The sequence below is a fragment of the Dasypus novemcinctus genome, chromosome 7, assembly GCF_030445035.2.
Source record: "Dasypus novemcinctus isolate mDasNov1 chromosome 7, mDasNov1.1.hap2, whole genome shotgun sequence".
In the NCBI taxonomy this organism is placed as follows: Eukaryota; Metazoa; Chordata; class Mammalia; order Cingulata; family Dasypodidae; genus Dasypus; species Dasypus novemcinctus.
The window spans coordinates 43,203,194-43,225,614 of record NC_080679.1 but is presented as its reverse complement, the minus strand read 5'-3'; the positions used below and the strand labels follow the sequence as shown (position 1 = coordinate 43,225,614).

Genomic DNA, 22,421 nt, shown 5'->3' with positions numbered 1-22,421 from the left:
ACCTCATTTCTGGTTCTCTTGCATGTCCAGGTCAGGGTGTTCATTTATCTCCTTGCACTTAGCAAGCGTTTGCTGCCATTCCAAACCCTTCTGGCACCACGGAATCATTCCGGCTGCAGAATCTACTTGGCCTCCTCACCCAGCCCCTCCATCCTCATTTCCACATCTCTTTGGGTCTCATCCTCACTAATTTTGTGCGTCTGGTTCCCTTCCCCACTGACCCCCATCTGGGCTGGAATAAAGACCCAGCTACTCAGAAGACCCAGCTACTCTATTTCACCTTCAAGACCAATTACATCTTACCGCAAGGTCTGTGTAACAGACGTTGTATAAATCAGGGATGGGGAACCGTTCTGAGCTGGTTCCTGGGAAATTCCTTGCCCACCATTCTAAACATTGCCTAGGAGCTATTTACACTACCCGATTGAACAGTCCATCTCCCACAGAAGCCGGGTCCAGCCTCCCCTCAGCCTCAGCCACTCTGGGGGCCTGGAACCTTGAGATGGCCTATTTCCAGTGTTCTCACAAACAGTTTGGAGGAGGCATGGGGAGGGGTGGCAGATGCATAGCTGAGGGAAGGGTGGGTGGAAGAGGGATTAAACGTGTACAGGGAAGATCAATGGGAGCCTTGGGGAGGCAGATTGCAGTTCAATACGATGAAGGACTTTCTAACAATTAAAGCTGGTCAACAAAATAGAACAGGAATCCTTTAAAGACAGAAGCTGATCTCTCTAGTCAGGACTGCTGGCTGACCAGGAGCCCACACCTGATGACTGGGCAGTAGTGGTGAACGCTCCAGTTCTGGAGCCAGACTGCTTAGGCTTGGATCCCAGCCCTAATATTTGAGAGCTGTATGATCTCGGGCAAATTATTTAGCCTCTCTAAGTCTCCATTTCTGCATCTTAAAAAAATGCAGTAAAAACATGTTAGGCTTTCTGGGCAATTAAGCCTTTGAGTGCTCAAAGCCCTTACAGATTTATGGAAATATTATCTAGATAATATTATCTATTATCTATTAATAATAAAAGAGAGGCCACCATTTTCCACAAGTTACAATATAAAACAGCATTTTTATGATTAACTGTCATTTTATTTACATACATAAACACAAACTTTAGTGTTAAACTGTTAGAAATTATGATGAAGAAAGTTATTTTAAACCAACTTATTAAACTGCATAGGGTAAAGAAAGGTAGAAAACAACATCTCATTTATTCAACAAATATTTATTAAGCACTCATTTAGTGCAAAGACTCTTGGAAAATTCAAATATGGCTTAGATGCAGATGCTGCCTGCCAGGAGTTGCTGTTAAGCAAATAACTGCTTTTGACCCTTCCATTTGCAAAAGTGGGTAGTGTTTCCACAGGCTCTGTAAACCTAATATGCTCTGTAGGGCATTTTGAATTTGTATTCCAAATGAAATGGGCAGGAAAACAATATAAAGCAAATTTGACATGGTGAAAAATATGCCATTAAGACTTAAATTTTTCCCCCTGTTTTCCATTAGAAGTTCATCTTCTCCAAGAATTGTGATCATGTTGATAAACTCTATGGGCATATGCCTCGGAATGAAAAACACATTTTTTCCCCTTCATTTGACCTAGTGCAGATCTTGTTTCTGAAAGCCCTATGCCCAAAAAGGTGAAAATAGATATGAGATGCCCAAAATGTCTTCTTTCTGTGGGTTGTAGACATACAGATTTGGAAAAGAAAGTCTTCTCTTCAACAACTGTGATCTATAGCAACTTTCAGATATACATGTCTTTAGCCTATTAGTACAATGGAAATACTCAGATGGAAGCATGATTTTACTCTGGCCCTGAACACAGATGATGCTGGTAGCCTTCTGAGAAGCCAGAAATGTTAACCCCCATCTGCCTAGACCTAATTGCCTCTCTAAACCATTGAGGAACAATAATAATTACACTTTACTGGTTTTACAGCATGCCAGGTACTAAATTCATTGTGTTGTCTCATTTGATCTTTGCAATCCCACGAGACAGATGTTATTATTATCACCATTTTACAGATGAGGCCCAGAGAAGTCAGGTAACTTGTCCAAAGTCACATAACCAATAAAGCAACAGAACTTTACTATTGCAAGCAAGCTACATCTCCAGCCAAAGGGAAGAGGAGTCCCCACTAGGTCAAAATGAAGAGCTTGAATGGAAAAACGACTTCTCACTCCTTCTAGCAGAGTGGGAAATGGGAAATGGCTGCTGGGGCGGGCACAGCATCCTGGTCGCTGTACAGTGCTCCAGTGTCCCTTGAGCAGCATGGTCTTGGGGCATCTCTTGGACAGCTGGTTACAGGAGAGGTAGATAGAAATGTGTCCTCGCAGAAGCTTCCAAAAAAAACACAAGCTCACCCTGTCTGCTTGCTTTCTGGGGGCTTTCTCCAGGCCAGATGTACTTAGGTATTTAGATGGCTCATGCTGTTAGGCACCGGGCTAAATGTCTCCCTCTTCTCTTCTTTCCTTCCCACACGTTTTTTTGCTTCAAAGTGAGAACTGGGTTCAAAGCCCAGTTCTTTTACTTACTTTTTGTGTGACCTTAGACTTCTCTATACCTCAATTTCCCTATCCGTAAATGGGTCAAATAAATAGTAGCCACCTCAAAGGGTGAGGATGAAGATTCAGAGTATAGGTTAAGTAAGGACTTAGCATAATGCCTGGCCATAGTAAGTGCTCGATAAATGTTAGCCACTTACAAAAATAGTAATGACACAACTAACACCACGACGTGGAGTCAGCTGGGCAGCCTAGCCTTAACTGCTCAGCTAAAATTTAAGTCAGGACATCACCAACCCTGGTGGGAAGGTCCAGCAAAACCAGCTTGTCCTCAGAACTAGGGATTTAAAATACTTGGGTAATCATTTGAAGCCACAGACTAGCTTTATAAATTTTAGGTTAGGGGAAGAGGAGGAGTGAGATTTCACAGGCAAACCAAAGCTCCTTCTGCTAGAGTGAGAAGTCTGTCGCTTCTTTTGTTTATCTCTTTTCTAAATGTTTCCTCTCCTGCCTTCTGGGCTGTTTTCAAAACCCTTCCGTTTTGGGAGCTGCTCTTCACAAGTCTGCTGGAGGCCACAGGAAGAGGGCAACAGCCCATTCCCCAGCTCAAGCAGGCTGCAGAGGACAGCCCCGCGTCCCTCCCCCGCCCCTGACAGTGGTTCTGCAACCCCTGCTCTGCGCTCCAGTCCCTTCCTGATAAGGCCCAGCTGTGGGGGGTCAGCCAGCTGGGAACCAAAGGCCCAAGCAGCTGCCCCACTCACCAGCTCTCCCCTATCTCCCCGGGCATAAGCCAACCCCGGGCCCCTGCAGAGCCGGTCACTCTGATCTTTCCCTTTGGAGCTCAGACTCAAACAAGCCATTTCCTATTTTAGGTGAGCCTGAAGCAGAGAGGATAAAGATGGGTAAAGCACAGACCCTGGAACCCAAAAATGTGGATTCTAATTCCAGTTCTTAGGGTTTCTCAACTGCAAAATAAAGGTAAGGAATGACGGAACTCCCTTCTGAAAAATAAATCCCCAAACCACTCTCCAACTCAGCCCCACCCTTCAAAACTCACAGGACAGGCTGACTCCTAGCTCAGTGAGCGCCAAACTCCCATTAAAATTTGAGAGAAACCCAAGGTCATTCAAAAAGTCAGATTCAGGAGCAGATGTGGCTCAAGCAATTGAGAGTCTGCCTCCCATATGGGAGATCCCAGGTTCAGTTCCCAGCACCTCCTAAAAAAAAACAAGCAAACAATGAGCAAAAACAATGAGCAGACAATGAGCAAAAAAAACTAAGCATAAACAACGAGCAAGAAAATGAGCAGACAATGAGCACATAACTCACAAAAAAAAAAAACAAAAAAAAAAAGATTCATTTGATAATCAAGACTATAAGCTCCATGAGGGCAGGGACGCATTATATTCCCAGCACCTACACACTGCTTGAAACATAGTAGGCACTAAATACATTTTTAAAAAATAAGTGAATGAGGTGGGTTTTTTTACATCATTTTCAGCTTTTCAACTCATGCATTCATTTATTCAATCAATCATTTATTGAGCACCCACTGCCCCTGGCACTGCACTCCACTGTGATATAACTATCTGCGATTTAAATGGACTTCTGTGATGACTCATAAACGAACTCATAAACAAATTAACTGGTGACTGAGATGCAGAGTTACAAGCAAGGAGAGATTCTTCAACATATTAAAGAGTGCACTACCTAAGAAATAAAGGGCTTCTCTGTTCCCATCCCAGAGGCTTCTGATAGGCAGTATTCTAATAAAAGTTGCTTTAACCAGCTTCACACTCTTAAAGCCAAAATTAACACCACACAACGGAAGGCCCTGAATAAATTCAGAAGGTAAGACGCCGGCCAGCAAGGGACTTGGACTTAGTAAGGAAAAGGAACTCTCACAGCCTTCTCCATTCTCAACCCAGCCTGTTCTGCCCTCTCTTAACCTCTCTTCAACTCACCTCCCTTTGGGGACCCAGGACCCCCCCAGCCACGCCTCTGCTCCTCCCTCAGGTAAAGCCTTTCCCAAATTAAATCACAAAGAGGGGCAGCCAGTCTGCAATGATCTGTGTTTATTTAGTAAATGGGTTGATTGCCCTCATTTGTGGAGATTAAGGGTTAATTTCCCCAGGCAAAGGGGACAGATTTCTTAAAGGGCAGCCTTAGATAATTAAGAGGCAAAAACAAAATTCGAATGCCTCCCGCTCTGCCCTTCCCATCCAGCTTTGGCCTTCCCGTGGCCTCCCCTGCAAGGTATCCACAGGCCCTGGCTCCACCGAGGGGATTTGGTAAACAAAGGCTTAGGAATTCTTTAGGCCCCTTTAAACTGACATCTGGCAAATTCTCCGCAAATTCAAGAGCACAGAACCATTTCTCTCTCCCCACTCCTCCGGCTCTGAAAGGCAAACATTTTGACATTTGTATTCTCTCTCTTTCACAGATTTTTTCATCAAGTAGAGTCAAACCACTTTGTCCACACCTTAACTGAAGAGCCTCCCTCTAGAGTTTAAAGTGCTATTTATAATAATAGGGAGGAGACCGGGAAAGGCAGAGGGGAAAAGGGGATGAAGTGGAAATGTGAAAGGGAAGAATAGCGGTGGCTAAGTGGCCCTCAAGGGGACACTCTGCACCACGGGCCCAGCGCCGGGCATGGACTGGGCGCTGTCGAGCCCCCGGGGTGCTGCTGGGAGCCTGCGCTCAGGGCTGGACACCGTCTGGTTCAGCTTTGTGCACGACTAGCACATAAAACTTGAAAAGCCCCCAGCGCGGCAAGTCCTGGCTAGGTGATGAACGTCCACACAGAACCGTGGGCTAATGGAGCCAGGCCAGAGCACAGGGCCCAGCCTCCTCGGTTTACAGGTGAAGAAACCAAGGCTCAGCCGGGTTGACGTCTTGCCAGAAGTCATGGGTTAGTGGCTTGACCAAGACCCCACGAATTCTCCTACCTTGGCAGTAACTGAAGCCTTTCCTCTGTTGGATCATTGAAGAAAGAAATGCACCACAGCCATGTCAAAACAAATTTCCATATACTTGGGAAGACAATTAAATGACTTCATGTATTTCTATGAGTGTAACAACCAAATACTTTCACTTTGTCTTCTCATCAGCTCTTTTGGATCCTAGCTGCATTTTAGACTCATTTGGGGAGGTTTTAAACAGACTCTCTAGAGAGCAGAGCCCAGGAAGTAGGTTGTTGTTGTTGTTTTTTTTTTAGACATAATACTCAAAAATATCTTAATGAAAGGTGAGATTTGTCTCAGATTATGTTTTTTGTTTTAAATTTTTTAAAAAAGTTGTATACCCCCCACAACAGCTCCATCATCTGTCTGCTCATCTTCCTGTGGGAGGCGAGTGCCCAACTGCTTGAGCCACTTCTGCTCCCTGCTGGTTGCAGAGTCCATTTGTCTTTAGGAGGCACTGGGAACTGAACCAGGACGTCCCATGTGGGAGGCAGGTGCCCAACTGTTTGAGCCACATCCGCCTTCCCAGATTATGTGTTAAAAAAAAAAATTCCCCAAATCATTTATTCCAGTGATTCCCAAGCCAAGGCGAAGGAGGGCTGAAGATGCCAGACTCTCTTGCCATGCTTCTTTTTTTTTAAGATTTTTTAATTTATTTTTCTCCCCTTCCTCGCCCCCCCCCCATTGTCTGCTCTCTATGTCCATTCACTGTGTTTTTCTGTGCCCACAATTCTTGTCAGCGGCACTGGGAATCTGTGTCTCTTTTTGTTGCATCATCTTGCTGTATCAGCTCTCTGTGTGTGCAGCGCCATTCCTGGGCAGGCTGCACTTTTTTCACACAGGGCGGCTCTCCATTTGGGGCGCACTCCTTTCATGTGGGGCTCCCCTAAGCGGGGACATGCCTGCATGGCACAGTACTCCTTGTGCATATAAGCACCACGCGTGGGCCACCTCACCACATGGGTCAGGAGGCCCTGGGTTTGAACCCTGGACCTCCCACATGTGGTAGGCAGACGCTCTACCAGTTGAGCCAAATCTGCTTCCCACGCCGCGCTTCTTGAAGCTGCCTGCCCCCAGGGCACTGGGCATGCACTGCCTTGGGCACTGTGCTAAGCAAAGCCCTGTTTTTTCTGTTTGTTTGTTTTTTTAAGATTTATTTATTTAATCCCCCTCCCACTGTTGTTTTGCCCTTACTGTCTGCTCTCTGTGTCCATTTGCTGTACATTCTTCTGTGTCTGCTTGTCTTCTCTTTAGGTGGCACCAGGAACTGATCCTGGGACCTCCCAGAGTGGCAGAGAGGTGCTCAATCTCTTGCGCCACCTCAGCTCTCTGGGCTGCTTGCGTCTCTTTTTGTTGCATCATCTTGCTGTGCCAGCTCTTTGTGTGAGCCAGCACTCTACAAGGACCAGCATTCCACACAGGCCAGCTTACCATGTGGGCCATCTTGCCTTCACTAGGAGGCCCCAGGAATCAAACCCTGTACCTCCTATATGGTAGACGGGAGCCCAACCGCTTAAGCCACATCCGCTTCCCAAGGGGCTGTTTTTATTAAATCTTCCCAGACCATCTACCCTTTGAGAACTACCTTCTTAAGCAGTTGGGTTAGTCTTTGTCCCGGTTCCTTCGTGCCACTAAGCTTAGGCCATGCACCCCAAGCTTCCTTTGAATTTTAAAACAATAGAGTGTATTGTTGATACATATTTAGCTTGTGGTCTGCCATGACTCCAAGGTCATTTGTCCCTAGCTAGTCTTTGACCATCCTATATCTCTGCAATTAATATTTTAAAAATTTTCAATGAACTTATCTGACTGATGAATTGCACAATTTGATTCAACAAATATTTTCTGAATGTCTGTCTTGTGAAAGGCAAAGGAGAAAACTAAGACATAATTTCCACTCTCTAGGACCTTTCAAATGACTGGGGAGGAAGGCAAGATAAACACGAAAATAATTAAAATGCAAGAGAGACTATGGTAATATCAAGAGCTATAGAGCTGTCAAAGACAGTAAAGGAAACTGACTTTTGATGAGTGCCTAGTATGTGCCAGGCACCGAGAGATAAATTAGGACTAGGCTTGGCTGTGAGACATGAAATAATCTAAAATAATGTTGGCATAAACAAGACAATTTTATTTGGCTCTCACATTTGAGAAATCCAGAGGGGTCAATCATGGGCTGGTATGATACTATAAGGTATTAGGGACTCAGGCTCCTTCTATCTTTTGCTCCTTTCCCTAGGTCACCTGATGGTCACAATGGACTCTTGAGCTCCAGCCATCAGGAAGAGGGAAGGAGGGCACACCCACTCCTTTTAGTTTGCACACAATACTATTGCTGATTTCCCACTGGCCAGAACTTAGTGGACAGCCAGAGGGAGGCTGGGAAATGAGGCCTTTATTCCAGGTGGTCATGTGCCCAGCTAAACACTAGGGGTTCTATTACTATGGGAAAAGGGGAAAACAGAAATTGAGGGACAAAAAGCAGCCGCCACACCATGCTAGGGACTTTATTTTATTTAAGCACAGTCCCCGCTTTTTTTAAAAAAAAGATTTATTTATTTATTTTTCTCCCCTTCCCCCCCCCCACCCCAGTTGTCTGTTCTCTGTATCTGTTTGCTGCGTCTTCTTTGTCTGCTTCTGTTGTTGTCAGCAGCACGGGAATCTGTGTTTCTTTTTGTTGCGTCATCTTGTTGTGTCATCTCTCCATGTGTGCGGGAGGCTGCACTCTCTTTCACGCTGGGCAGCTCTCCTTATGGGGCACACTCCTTGCGCATGGGGCTCTCCTACACGGGGGACACCCCTGCGTGGTAGGGCACTCCTTGCGTGCATTAGCACTGTGCATGGGCCAGCTCCACATGGGTCAAGGAGGCCTGGGGTTTGAACGTTGGACCTCCCATGTGGTAGACGGATGCCCTAACTGGGCCAAGTCTGCTGCCTGCTTTTTTTTTTTTTTTAAGATTTTATTTATTTATTTCTCCCCATCCCCTCATTGTTTGCACTTGCTGTGTGCTGTCTTTACAAGGCACTGGAAGCTGAACCCCAGACCTCCAATGTGAGAGGGAGGCACCTAATTGCTTGAACTACCTCCGTTCCCTGCTTTGTTGTGTCTTTCATTATGTTTTTTCTTCTTGTGTCTCTTATTGCATCATCTTGTTGCATCAGCTTGCTGCACCTGCCCATCATGAGAGCTCACTGTCTTCTTTAGGAAGCACTGGGAACCAAACCACTGACCTCCCATGTGGTAAGTGGGAGCTTAGTTGTCTGAGCCATATCTGCTTCCCTGCTAGGTCTTAGATTCCTATGTGCTTTAATGCATTTATTCCTTATAACCCAGAAGAAAGAGGTCTTCTGGGCCTTTAAAGATAATTCCTATCTTGCAACACTTTTGCATTCAAGAAAACTCAATATCAATTGCAGTCCTAGGAAGTGCACTTTGAAATCCTTCATCATTTGAGGAAGATGAAGGTAGCTGCAAGAGTGGGTGTTCCTTCCGACCTCCTTTCCTTCCTTCCCTTGTGTTCCATTATCGAGGGACTCCACTACCCTGTCTTTCTTTCTACTGCCCCCAATGCCACCATGTAATTGCTCTCTACTCACCTCACGGTCTCACAGCTCTTGCCTACTCAAACCTTCTAAGGCTTTGTTCTCTTCTCACTGAATGTATCTGGGCTTCTGCCCACCCTAGTGTCTATTCTGTTACCTACACTCAGACTCCCCAGATGAAAGGATCCAATTAGGTGGTCACTCTTATCCAGTGGGTATGTCGGTGGACAGAGGTCTCATGCCAGACAACATCTTGCCTGGGTCAGGTGCTCTTCTATTTCTGGTTCAGCCATCTGAGGTCAGGGTTCATATGGTTAAGGTCAAGAATAGCAATGCCAGTCTGAGGAAATGCTGTGAACTGTGGGAGTAGCAGCTGTTACATTTCAGAATAGCCACTACGAACTGCTGAGAATCATAAATAAGGACCCAGATCCAAGTCCACACGATGCAACTGGTACTTATCCAACCACCTCTCTCTCTCACACACACATACTCACACACACCTAACACACATCATCCGCCTGTATGGTTCTCACTATTGCCTTCAGTTCAAAACTTACTCAAGTGGAATGAGGACACGATACACTGCTGCACACTACAAGCTGGGGTCAGGGGTTCCCAAACCTGACTAATTCAAAAGAATCACCCAGTCAGCTTTTAAAAATTAAATCTCCAAGGGAGGGCTCAGGATTCTGTAATTTTTTTCTTTTTACTCCCCAGATGATTCTGATGATCAACCAGGTTTGGAACCCACTGCTCCAGGTCCCATCTTCACTCTTCTAGAAGGTTCCCTGGGGGCTTCCATCACTACTGTGAGTCTCATTCCTGCAGCTTCTCCACCTAGCTCTCTGCTAACTGTCATGGCCTGCTACAATGTTCTCATATGGAGGGCCTAATACACCACCAAGTTTCCCATCTGCCTTCTTGGGCAGAAGCAGACACCCACATCTCCTAAGCCAGATCCCCACCAGTGCACTTTTGGCAATGGGAATTAAATTATCCCTTAGAAAAACAGAGAATATTAATGGTGATTACCAAGTGGGTTTGAAACCTGTATAGGTATAATATTCCCCAAACCTGGAAATCATGGGGATTCTCTAAATTTTGAAATGGCTTTTGATCAAACCTATAAAAGGACAAAAATTAGTGATGTTTACCATGAAGACATCCAATACTAGTACATGTAAAGTGAAAAATGTTATATGTCTGGGTTTTAATTCAGGCTTTGCTACTTTACAGGAGCTTACACTTGGCACCTCACAGGATTGTTATGAAATCAGAGATACTGTACCTAAAGTACCTGAAACTTTATAAATGATAGTCACTATATTATTAAAAGTACAACTATTTTTGATGCTCAAAATAATCTGAAGATTATTTGAGGTGCTTTTCAGGGGCTTCCAAACTCTGCGTTCAGGGACTGTTATGGGTTGAATTGTGCCCCCCAGAAAGATACACTTAAGTCCTAATCTCCATACCTCAGAACGTGACCTTATTTGGCAATGGGGTCGTTAGAGATGCAATTAGGCAAGTTAAAATGAGGTCATACTAGAGTAGGGTGAGCCCTTAATCCAACATGACTGGGGTCCTTATAAGAAGAGATGTTTGGACACAGAGGGAGAGGGGAGAATGCAATGTGACCACTGAGGATGGATTGTCAGCAAACCACCACCAGAAGTTAGAAGAGGCATGTGACAGATTTTTTCCCACAGACTTTAGAAGTATGGTCCTGCTGACACTCGATTTTGGACTTACCGCCTCCAAAACTGTGAAGATTGCTTGCTTTGGCAGCACATATGCTAAAATTGGAACAATACAGAGATTAGCACAAGGATGATACACAAATTCATGAAGCATTCCATATGAAAAAAAAACAAAAACTGTGAGACAATAAATTTCTGTTGTGTTAAGGCATCCAGTTTGTGATTCTTTGTTATGGCAGTCCTAGGAAACTAAGACAATGACATCACATGGGTAGCTTGAAATCAGCCATGGAGGCAGTGTTTACACCATGGAAATCGGCAAATGTATATAGCTCAGAGCTTTCTCCCTGAAGAGATGGTTGTCAAACATTTACCAGTACACCACTGTAAAATACCACAGCCTCGGCAAAGAGCCAGAGCCCCAAAATATGCAGCTAACTTGGCCTTTTATTTTTTCTCTCTGATTTGCATCCATGTAACCAAACCAAGATTCTGCCCTTATCACAAAGCATTTTGTAAACATTATCTCATTAATCCTCACAACACTCTGGGAGAGCTAGGGAGGTTAAGCGACTTGCCTGAGGCATCACAGGAAATCGATGGTGAAAGCAGAACTAAACCTGTCTGTACTAACCACCTTGCAACTCTTCCTACACATCAGTACTCTAAGACTGGCATGGAAAACATGGGTGGCAATTGCCAACAGTGTTTTTACCCCATAACCCAATAACCCAAAGTCTCTTTCTACAGACTCAGTCTGTCCTGTCCTTTGACTACAGATTTGACTCTCCAGAATGACTGACTTGCTGTATTTTGGTAGTTTTTCTCCAGGGTTGGCGATGGTCACCACATTTTCTTCTTCCACATTTTTTCTCCCTCTAGTTCAGCGGTGTGTTTGAAAAACTGTTGACCAGAGTTAGGGATCTGTTCTGACTCTAACAGATGCGAGTGGCATCATAACTAATCAACAGTTTCATTTGTGACCCTTTCTTTGGATTCCACAAAGACAGAGACCGATGATTTGTTTCTCTCAGTGGCCTCATTTCCATTTTACAGTGGGACTGAATGAAGGGAGTAGGTGGCCTCTGAAGTGGCTCCCAGTGATCCTTGCCTTTGATGGATTTTCACTCTCCTACCCCTTGAGTGTGGGTAGACCTAGTGACTGGCTACAATTACAAAAACGTAACATCTAAGATTAATTTACAAAAAGATTATGGCTTCCCTCCCTTGCCTTCTCCCCTCCAAAGGAAGCAAAGCGTCATGTTGTCAGTGGCCTTATGAGAGACCCACATAGTAAAGAACTGATGTCTCTGGTCAACGTCTAGTGATAATCTTCCTCCTCCTATTGAGCCTTTTTTTTTTAAAGATTTATTTTTCTTTCCCCCCTCCCCCTCCCCAGCTGTTTTTGCTGTCTGCGTCCATTCGCTGTATGATCTTCTGTATCTGTTTCTCATTTCGGTATTCTCTTCTCATTTTTTCTCCTCTAGGATTCACCAGGATTCAATCCTGGGGACTCTGATGTGGAGAGAGGTTCCCTGTCAGCTGCACCACCTCAGTTCCTGGTTTCTGCTGTGCTTCACCTTGACTCTTCCCTTCATCTCTCTTTTGTTGAGTCATCATCTTGTGTGTGACTCACTTGCGTGGGCACTGGCTCACCAGGCGGGCACTGGCTCACTGCACAGGCATGCTTTCCCTACTTCTTTTTCACCAGGAGGCCCCAGGGATTGAACCCAGGTCCTTCCCATAGGAAGCCCTATCACTTGAGCCATATCCGCTTCCCCTCTTGAGCCTTGAAACACTTGCAACACCTTGACCATAGTCTTGTGAGAGACCCTAAGCCAGAAGATCCAGCTAAGTGCACCCAGCTTCCCGACACACAAACGATGAGAAATTAAATCTTTGTTGTTTTAAAACAACAATAAAAGAAAACAAGCTACAAAAAAACTTTTTAACCTCATGAAAATTGGGATTTCACTGTTTTACTGAGCAACTCATGATTTGGGCAGCATCCCATCCAGAAAGTAGAAGGGAATTCCAAAGAGTGGTAGAAAGGACAGGGTTTATCTAGACAGGCTTCCACAACCATCAAGGAAGCTAGCAGTATTAATAATGCCATTGTCTGGCTCAAGAGATTACCCTTATTTACTTAAGGCCAAGCCAGAGAGACTGGGACGTACAAACTAATTTGGAGTTGGTGGACTGTAATTGGTTGGCCTTAGGGTTCTGATTCTGGGAGAGCTGAGACTCACAAGAAACAGTTCCTAAATTAAGTTTTGGTTTGCTGATGTGGGGCTCTGTCTGAGCAGCTCAATCTTGGGCCTTGTGCATAATTTAACGGCTGCTAAGTTTGGGGGTAGTTTGTTACAGAGCAATAGATAATTAATACAACTCTTAACTAACAAAGGAAATGGTCAGATTCAGTGACAGAATCTGCCATATAAGTCATCTCTACAGGATGGGACCATCACACCGTGTTATCAGCAAGGTCCTCTTCTTATTCAGTCTTGACATTTTTCACTTTCATAACATTTCAAAATCTGTTTTAGAGATAAGAATGTTCCCACTTTTTTAACAAACCAGCACTCCAAATGAAAATGAACAGAAGCCAAAGGCAACCTGGTAATTGTCCAGTTAAAAGACACACCACAAAAGGAGGTATGAGCTAAAAGCTGCCCTTTCTGGTGTTGCATGAGTAATTCTTGCAGCTGGAGTTTCTCTACAACCACAGGATTGTGGCACCATGAAGGTGGCCATTTTCAAATCTGTCCTGACATCAGAATGTAATTCAACTAGATAAACCTGGAACCTGGCCAAAATAAGTAGCATTTTTAAAACTGGAGTTAATCAATAGCATTACTTTTCTGCAGGACCATATACCCATGGAGTAACGAAATAAAGGCCTTTGTTGTTTTAAAGGGCAGGGACAATTGGAAGTTTTGAAGCAGATAGTTATAAAATTTTCCACCGTACGTTCTAAGATACCAGTTAGTGGCTCTGGGAGTTGGGTGTGGAAGGTGTTGCTTAGAAAAGAAAATAAATTGATTCTGGACCAAATACAAACCAATATTACTACATTTATCATTGAGTCTAAAGCAGGTTAGTTAGCCCTCTGTGTTGTGTACTTTTTCTGATTTACTCCTTTTTATTACTTAGCTTCTTGAAATCATAGCATTCTGTATCAAGAAAGGCATGGAAAACTACCACTCCCTTCTCACAAACAGCAATATCTGTTTTCAGAATAATTTTTGAGTTTAAAAAAAATCACCTTTAAAAAATTCTCTGCAAAAAACTTCCTCTGCTTCTCTGCTTTTTGCACCTTACTCCCTGGGACAGAGCAAGAAGACTTACATCTGTGCAACTTTCCATCTGGGATGGGTTTTCTGCTTCGTTATGCATAGATTAAACTGTTTCATTGGTTCCTTGTATTTTTTAAGGGTTTTTTTAAATTTCTAAATTGTCATCCCCTATTACCTAACATCAGGGAGCCATTGGGAGCTATAACATGAGGAGTAGAAGTTGTGTTTGAGACTTAGTATCTTCTCCTGTGGGTTTTCATTTTATTTGATGACAGTACTATCTACTTCTCCCTCAATAGGCAAAGAGACTTAGATCAGTGGCATGATTAATAAGCATGAAAATATGCTTTAGAAAAAGGAGGATATCTTGAAACTCAGAGAGAAAAAAGAATTCCCAAACCCCCAACCCCTCCATTCCCCGCCACACACCCACTTTAAATGACAAAGGAAAGCAGCTACATTGTTTTTAAGTAACATCTTTCAACACAATATCAATGATCCCTGATGTAAGGTAATAGAAATAAATTAGAAAGAAAGGGAGCCCTTAAAAACAATAAAAGGGAGGAGTGAAACATTTCAAAGCAAATATCATTAATCCTTTATATTATTTTGAGATAGGTACCCCAATAGAAATAAAGATTTACCAGCCTGGGTGTGAGGGGGATAACTGAAGCCTGGGAGGAAAAAATACAAGGACGTCCATTGAGGGCTGGAAGGAGGATGCCAGCAGTCCAACACCCTACCTCAGCCCAAAGCGTTTGGGCCTCTGCTAGATACATAAACAGGAAGGCCGTTAAGAAACGACAAAGAACTGTGAAGTGGAAAGAAAGACTCTCAGTAAACTTCAGTAATAGGAAATAAATAAAAGGAAAACAGGAAGTCAAAGTCGCCCAGGGAAGAGAACCCAATTAAATGCCTGAGATTTCAGAATCTTTCTTGCTGGGGAAAAAAAAAAGAAGTAGCAGCAGCACCAGGGGCAGCAGCAGAAGCGGCAACTTTTGCAAACACTTAACGTGATCAGAAATCCCTGAGAGCTCCAGCACTCAGACTGGCAGAAAGGGCTCCACCAGGAGTAACGTTTTTTAAACACTGAGACTGCTCTGTGTGTGTGGGGGGGGGGGGGGGGGGGGGAGGGAGAAAGAGACGTTTTTCCTTTCTTTCTCAACATGTCACTTTCCTGCATGGGAATTCCTGATAACCCTCGCTACCTAGAGCAAAGGGACCCCCGGGTAACTTCCGACCTCGTCCGGGGTAACTCGAGAGCGCGCGCGAGCTCCCCGCGCCCGGAGCGGGGCGAAGATTGGAGAACAAAAGAACGTTTGCCAACTAGAAAACGAGGATCACTCCTCTTTGTGTTTCTGAAAACTTAATCAGCCAGTGGCCCCGGTTTCCAATACACTTTTAAAACCTTTCTCCGCAGTTTCCAAGTGGAGGACCGAATACTTCTGCCACGAAAGTGGGAACCCGAAGGGCCACCCGCCGCGGAACGCGGGCAGCAGGCGGCCGCAGACGCGCCCCGGACTCTCGGCGCGCTCCTCGGCTCTCGGCCTCGGTGACTTCTATACCCACTTACCCTAAACGCTGTCTCCGTTTTCCTACAACCTCACTTAAGCCTCCGCAGGCCCCCTGCCCCTGGGCCGCGCGCGCGCGCGGGCGGGGTGGCCCGAGGCCGGGGTCCCCGGCGCGCCCGCTCCCGCGCCCCCCCCCGCCGAGGGGGCCGCCCCGCCCCGGCCCCGCCCCCGGCCCCGCCCCTTTTTCACAGCTGGGGGAGGGGCTGCCCGCCTCACGTGGGCTGCCGGGGTCTGGGGGGAGAAACGCGACCGCAGGGCGCACCCCCTTCTCGGCCCGCCCCGAACCCTACATCCAGGATCCGGCTCCTCCAAAGCCCTCGCCTGCCCCCGCGTCGCCAGCGCGCGCCGCCTAACGTGACTGCGGGCCGCGTCTCTCCGGGGCCGCCGCGCTGCGCGCTCCTCCCCGCAAAAGTGTCTCCCGAACGCGCCCTTCTGCTCGGCACGGGGATTTTAGGGCACCCGGAAGAGGAGCAAACCTTCCGTGCAAACTCCCTTTCTGGGACGTTTTCCCCCCAGAGCGAATTCAGGCTAAAAGTTTTTTCTAACTTTTCCCTCTCGGCCCCTGCCCCTCCCCTCAGGAATCCGCCCAAAGCTCTGCGGACGCGGCCGCCCCGTTCCCTCGCCCGCCCCGTTCCCTCGCCCGCCCCTTCCGACTCCCAGCCAATGCGCGGGCGGCGGCCGAGCACACAAAGGCCGCCATTGGGCCGCCCGGGGCCCGGGCCCGCCCCCGGAGGGGCTTGTGAATGGGGGGAGGGGAAGGGGCGGGGCGGCCGCGACCCTGCGAGCCCGACGCCTGCTCTGCGGAGTCGCGCGGCTCCGAGGCGTTCCTCGGCGCTCCCTCCCCGAGCGCGGGCGGCGGCTGCGGGCGCCCGGACCCCCGAGCCTGGGCTTTGCGCACCTGGAGAGGCCGGTCCAGACCGCGAGGTCTCGCAGCTTCGGACTCTGTTTAACTGGATTTCCGAAAAGAACTTGCCGAGCTCTTGGCTCCAAGGCGCGGATCGGACTGCGAGCGAGAGTCAGTCCTCCGGCTGAAACTTGGGCCCGAGCTCGTGGGACTGAAGAAGGAGGCGGCGGCGAGCCGAGCTCGGGGCGAGGGGGCGGAGCAGCACCCGCCGAGGCTGCGGCCGGGGCGAGCAGGCGGCGGCGCCCGGCTCTCGCCGGGCGGGGGACGGACGGGGTGTGGGGGGCGTGCGCATTTACTGTGCGCGGGGGGTCGAGAGACTTGGGCAAACTTTGAAAGGTAACCGGAGACGCCTGTTGCTCCTAGCCGGAGAGAAAGCCGCACCGTTACGTTGCGCGGGAGGAGAAGCCTGTTCCCCTCGGCGCCCCTGGCGCGGCGGACGAGCTCGGGGCCCCGGAGGCCGCGCGAGTGCTGGGTGGAGGCGGCGGCGGCGGCGGCGCCCGCGCGGCTGGCGATCTCGCCCCCGCGGCGCGGACACTCCGCCGGCAGCGCCCTCTGCTCCACGCCGCCCACGGCCTGGCCCCGGCGCCGGGAGGACTCTCATGCGCCGGGCGCAGCGGCGCCTCTCGGGATCCAAGCCTCTCTCGGCCGCTTAGTCGCGCTCCCCGGACTGAGTGCGCCGCTGCCCCCGCTGCCGGCTATGCGGGGCTCCGGCGCGGCCGTGTCGCGCTCACTCTTGGGCCTGTGCGCCCTGGTGCTGGCGCTGGTGGGCGCGCTGCCCGCGGGCGCCGGGGCGCAACCGTACCATGGCGAGAAGGGCATCTCGGTGCCGGACCACGGTTTCTGCCAGCCCATCTCCATCCCGCTGTGCACGGACATCGCTTACAACCAGACCATCCTGCCCAACCTGCTGGGCCACACGAACCAAGAGGACGCGGGCCTTGAGGTGCATCAGTTCTACCCTCTGGTGAAGGTGCAGTGCTCGCCCGAGCTGCGCTTCTTCCTCTGCTCCATGTACGCGCCGGTGTGCACCGTGCTCGAGCAGGCCATCCCGCCGTGCCGCTCTCTGTGTGAGCGAGCCCGCCAGGGCTGCGAGGCGCTCATGAACAAGTTCGGCTTCCAGTGGCCCGAGCGGCTGCGCTGCGAGAACTTCCCGGTGCACGGCGCCGGCGAGATCTGCGTGGGCCAGAACACGTCCGACGGCTCGGGAGGCCCCGGTGGCGGCCCCACCGCCTACCCCACCGCGCCCTACCTGCCGGACTTGCCCTTCACTGCGCTGCCTCCGGGGGGCGCAGACGGCCGGGACCGCTCGGCTTTCCCCTTCTCGTGCCCCCGCCAGCTCAAGGTGCCCCCCTACCTGGGCTACCACTTCCTGGGTGAGCGCGACTGCGGCGCCCCGTGCGAGCCGAGCCGCGCCAACGGCCTCATGTACTTTAAGGAGGAGGAGAGGCGCTTCGCCCGTCTCTGGGTGGGCGTGTGGTCGGTGCTGTGCTGCGCCTCGACTCTCTTCACCGTGCTCACCTACCTGGTGGACATGCGGCGCTTCAGCTACCCTGAGCGGCCCATTATCTTCCTGTCGGGCTGCTACTTCATGGTGGCCGTGGCGCACGTGGCCGGCTTCCTGCTGGAGGACCGCGCAGTGTGCGTGGAGAGCTTCTCGCCAGACGGCTACCGCACGGTGGCGCAGGGTACCAAGAAGGAGGGCTGCACCATCCTCTTCATGGTGCTCTACTTCTTCGGCATGGCCAGCTCCATCTGGTGGGTCATCCTGTCGCTCACCTGGTTCCTGGCCGCCGGCATGAAGTGGGGCCACGAGGCCATCGAGGCCAACTCGCAGTACTTCCACCTGGCCGCGTGGGCCGTGCCCGCCGTCAAGACCATCACCATCCTGGCCATGGGCCAGGTGGACGGGGACCTGCTCAGCGGGGTGTGCTACGTGGGCCTGTCGAGCGTGGACGCGCTGCGCGGCTTCGTGCTGGCTCCCCTGTTCGTCTACCTCTTCATCGGCACGTCCTTCCTGCTGGCGGGCTTCGTGTCGCTCTTCCGCATCCGCACCATCATGAAGCACGACGGCACCAAGACGGAGAAGCTGGAGAAGCTCATGGTGCGCATCGGCGTCTTCAGCGTGCTCTACACCGTGCCCGCCACCATCGTGCTGGCCTGCTACTTCTACGAGCAGGCCTTCCGCGAGCACTGGGAGCGCACCTGGCTCCTGCAGACGTGCAAGAGCTACGCCGTGCCCTGTCCGCCCGGCCACTTCCCGCCCATGAGCCCCGACTTCACCGTCTTCATGATCAAGTACCTGATGACCATGATCGTGGGCATCACCACCGGCTTCTGGATCTGGTCGGGCAAGACCCTGCAGTCGTGGCGCCGCTTCTACCACAGATTCAGCCACAGCAGTAAGGGGGAGACTGCGGTATGAGCCTTGGCAGCTCCCGGTACGCGCCCCCTTGCAGGGGGAAGGGGGCGGTAGACAAAACAACTCATGGGGTGGGGGAGTTGTTCTGACACCTCCCGCCCTCCACTGAAAATTGTCCTGGAAGAAAGAAGTTTATTTGCAGATTTGAGGCGAGGGGTGGGTTTGGAAAGGAGGCCTGGGGTGAAAAGGCTGTTGGGGTGAAAAGACTTCTGGCAAAGACTTGCAGGATCCTGGTAGTAAAGATGGTGTTCAACGCGTAAGGTACGGGCAGACTCGGGCCTGTCGAGGAAATTCAGACCAGCAGACACTGCCGTGCTTTTCCTCCCGGCCAGGGCTGAACCCGGGCTCCGAGCGATTCCTCGGCTGCAAGGGAAGTGGCCCCTGTCTCCACTCTTGCGAGGCCGGGGTGAAAGGTACAACGCTGTCTGCGGCGGCCGCTTTGTTGGGGAGAGGGAGGGCTCCCTGCGGTGTCCTTGTCAGGCGGTGGTCAAACTATAATCTCTTTTCACTGGGGCCAAACTGGAACCCAGATGGGTTAATTTCCAGGGTCAGACATTACAGTCTCTCCTCCCCTGCCCCCTCCGGCCTTTTTTTCCTCCTCTTTCAAGTAGTACAAAATATGCATTTGGAAGGCTTGATAGGCATGCCTCCTGGAAGCCTCATGTGAAGATGCAAAAGAAATGACGATAGCGTTTCGAGATGAGGCAAAGGAGAGGGAGGTATTTCTGCTGCTTTTTAAGTTTCTGGGGAAGGCAGGAGAAAGAAAGATGGGTGTTTTATTTGGTTTAATACCCTGAAAAGAAGTGATGACTTGTTGCTTTTCCCATACTGGAACGCGTTTTCTGCTTTGTCTTTGTTGTAAGAGACAAAAGAGGAAACAAAAGTGTCTCCCTGTGGAAAGGCCTAACTGTGAAAGACAGCAACTCTTAGGCAAGTAGTGTAAATCTGAGGTTTCCTTTGGATGTTAATTTGGTTGAGATAAACATTCCTTTTTAAGGAAAAGTGAAGGGCAGTGTGTGCTTTCATACCCAGTTCAGTCAGGTTCTGGCTTGGCTAAAGGAAATGCAAGGGGTTTTGTTGTTGTGTTTGTTTTAAATAAATTTAATTCAGAACACATAATCTGACAGGCTGGTTGGTTAACATGTTCAGGGAAATCTCTGCTTTTTTTTTTTTTTTCTTTTATAAGCCTGTATTTAGGATTTTTCCCCCATTTTTTCCCTCCAATTTGAATCCTTTAAGATAAAGGGAAAAGCATAATGCATTCAGCTTCATAATAAAGGAAAAGTTGGGGGGAAAAGTGAAGATCCATTTTATCTTCTTTATTTCATAAATCTGTTTATAAAACATCATGTGTATAATGACCCTGTCTTTGTGTATTTGGGTAGGGAAATGATCTACTGAGGTAACTGAATGAAGAAGAAAGTTTGAACCATGGGCCTCATTTTTAAGGAAACTCATTAAAAGAAAGTAAACGTCAAAGTAATTTTGGAGTTCTTTGAGATGACTTAAATTTATTAATCTTAAATCATGAACTTTTTTCTGTACTAGAACTGTTGGTTCTTTTGCTGGTTTTAAAGCGGAGCAAAGAATCATGGGAACTACCTTTACTGCCCCTTTGACCCTGCCCTCCAATCCTGTTTCTCAGAAAAGTTTTAAATGCCAATCCTAGAAGGTACTGTGGGGAGTACGAATTACTTTATATATATAATGCTCAGTTGAGTGGAGCTGCTTTTTATATTAAAGTTAAAATTGACGTACTTTCTTAAACCTCCAAAACTGTCTCATCTGTCCGATTTTCAAAACTCCCTCTACACAGGCTTTGGCATCTTTTGTGTTATATCTCTTAAGTGCATGTGAAAATTGTAAAATAGAGACAAGTGCAGTATGTATATTTTGTAAATCTCCCATTTTGTAAGAAAATATATATTGTATTTATACATTTTTACTTTGGATTTTTGTTTTGTTTTGCCTTTGAAGGTCTACAGTGACACCCCACTTTATCACATGTACAGAATCACAAATAAATTTTTTAAAATACAATTGTTTATTTGATTTGCTGTTTTATATATCGATAAGCCAAAGAGCAGGACATTGTGTTAAGGAAGAAGGTATAGAGGGACACTGTTAGGTGTGCCTCCCATTGAGGAGAGGGTGTTATATATTATTGAGGTATTTTTTTCCCTTGCCTTTTAAAATACAAAGTGTAATGAATACCTTACTGTCCTCTAGTTTTTTTCTGTTGTTGCTGCTTCCTGCTCTCCCACCCCTACACACAACACACACACACCCCTAAGCCCTTCCGACATCCTGGTTTAGGTGAAGTATTGAAGATATGGAATAAGCTTCTCTTTTAAAGAGAGATTGTCGGATTTGTGTTTTTACTACCTTTAGGAGATGAAGTCCATATTTGAAAAAGAATTATAAGATATTTTTTGTTATTTTTGGCTTTTCTGGTGATGCTTCCATTGGAACAATCCAGTGAAGCAGCTTTCCTTTTTTTTTTTTAAACTCATTGATATTTTTGTATCCTAATGCACCTTATCTAAATTATTGTTTTTAAATGCTTTGGGTTCAGGTGGCAAGAAAATCAGTAAATGCTTCCAGATAATAGCAGAGGACGCTGTAGATACAGAGATTTCTCAGCTGAAGGCTTCACTCTACCTTCTAGGTAAACTGAACTGGAGGTCAAGTGACTCAGCAGCTCTAGCAGGAATGGACTTCGAGCCTGACCCGGGAATGGCCTCAGAGGCCAACTGCACTTAACTCTGCTCTGGTAGGAAAGGCTAACTTTGGAATCATTAAACAGTCTAAAATAGTCCCTCAGGGAAATGATGATAATTCCAATTCCCAGCCTCACTAGATATTTTTTCACCTACCTCTCTTCTTTTAATTCAGGTGCCTGCTTCCTGGCTTTTAATAATACAGTCTTTGGATTCTTAGCAGCAGAGATCAAGTGATGGACTGGATGCTGCCCGTCCTCCTTGTTTCAGCTCTGAATCTCTAGATCTGAAGCGCCACTGAAACAGTTCTGTTTTGGGTTTAATTAACAGGCTCACACACACGACTGGTGTGTTTAACAAACACAGGGAATGAGAATCAGTGACAGTTCTCACTAAGGAGGAAGCAAGCAGCACATACATACTCCCAGGCAAAGCTGCTTTCCTTTAAGATTCTCCTGGGCTTTGAACATCAGAATGGGTGCGAGGTCATCTTAACCTGTGAAGAGTTTGGCAACAATAAAGGAAAAATACTGACTTCAAGTCTCTTAAGGTTTAACCAGTTTTTGCTCATAAAATAACACCTTTTCGGTTAAAGCATTCAGCTCTTAACACCAAACTAATACTGCCTGTTAAGAATGTTTGCTTTTAGAGTAGGTGGAGAGCTCCCAATGGGGGATTTTTGCTCACAAATTAACTGCTAAAGGCACTTACACCCTTCTACTGGCGATCTGTGTGACCACTCCTTTAAATGTGTCCCTTCCTCTCATCATCGCTGTCTGTCCTTCAGGTCTC

General features: G+C 47.8%; 1 protein-coding gene, 1 long non-coding RNA gene and 1 pseudogene across 2 annotated transcripts in view; 2 read left to right on the top strand and 1 right to left on the bottom strand.

The window, feature by feature from the left end:
• LOC131279156 (uncharacterized) overlaps window positions 1-16,724 on the bottom strand; it is a 48,027-nt gene extending 31,303 nt beyond the window's left edge. The window contains exons 1-2 of the long non-coding RNA XR_011649233.1: window positions 16,485-16,724; window positions 10,772-10,815 (exon numbers count right to left, since the gene is read on the bottom strand). This is a non-coding gene — a long non-coding RNA (uncharacterized lncRNA). The remainder of the gene's footprint in view (window positions 1-10,771; window positions 10,816-16,484) is intronic.
• LOC111764266 (U6 spliceosomal RNA) lies at window positions 10,796-10,884 on the top strand (annotated as a pseudogene).
• Window positions 16,725-16,764: 40 nt separating the features above from the next.
• On the top strand, window positions 16,765-20,949 carry FZD7 (frizzled class receptor 7). The gene has a single exon (XM_004458877.5). It carries the CDS (start codon window positions 17,188-17,190, stop codon window positions 18,910-18,912), a length of 1,725 nt encoding a protein of 574 aa, XP_004458934.1. The 5' UTR covers window positions 16,765-17,187; the 3' UTR covers window positions 18,913-20,949.
• Window positions 20,950-22,421: the final 1,472 nt, after the last annotated feature.

Excerpts from the sequence above, each read along its gene's own strand:
- FZD7 (XM_004458877.5), top strand. The coding sequence starts at position 17,188 with ATGCGGGGCTCCGGCGCGGCCGTGTCGCGCTCACTCTTGGGCCTGTGC.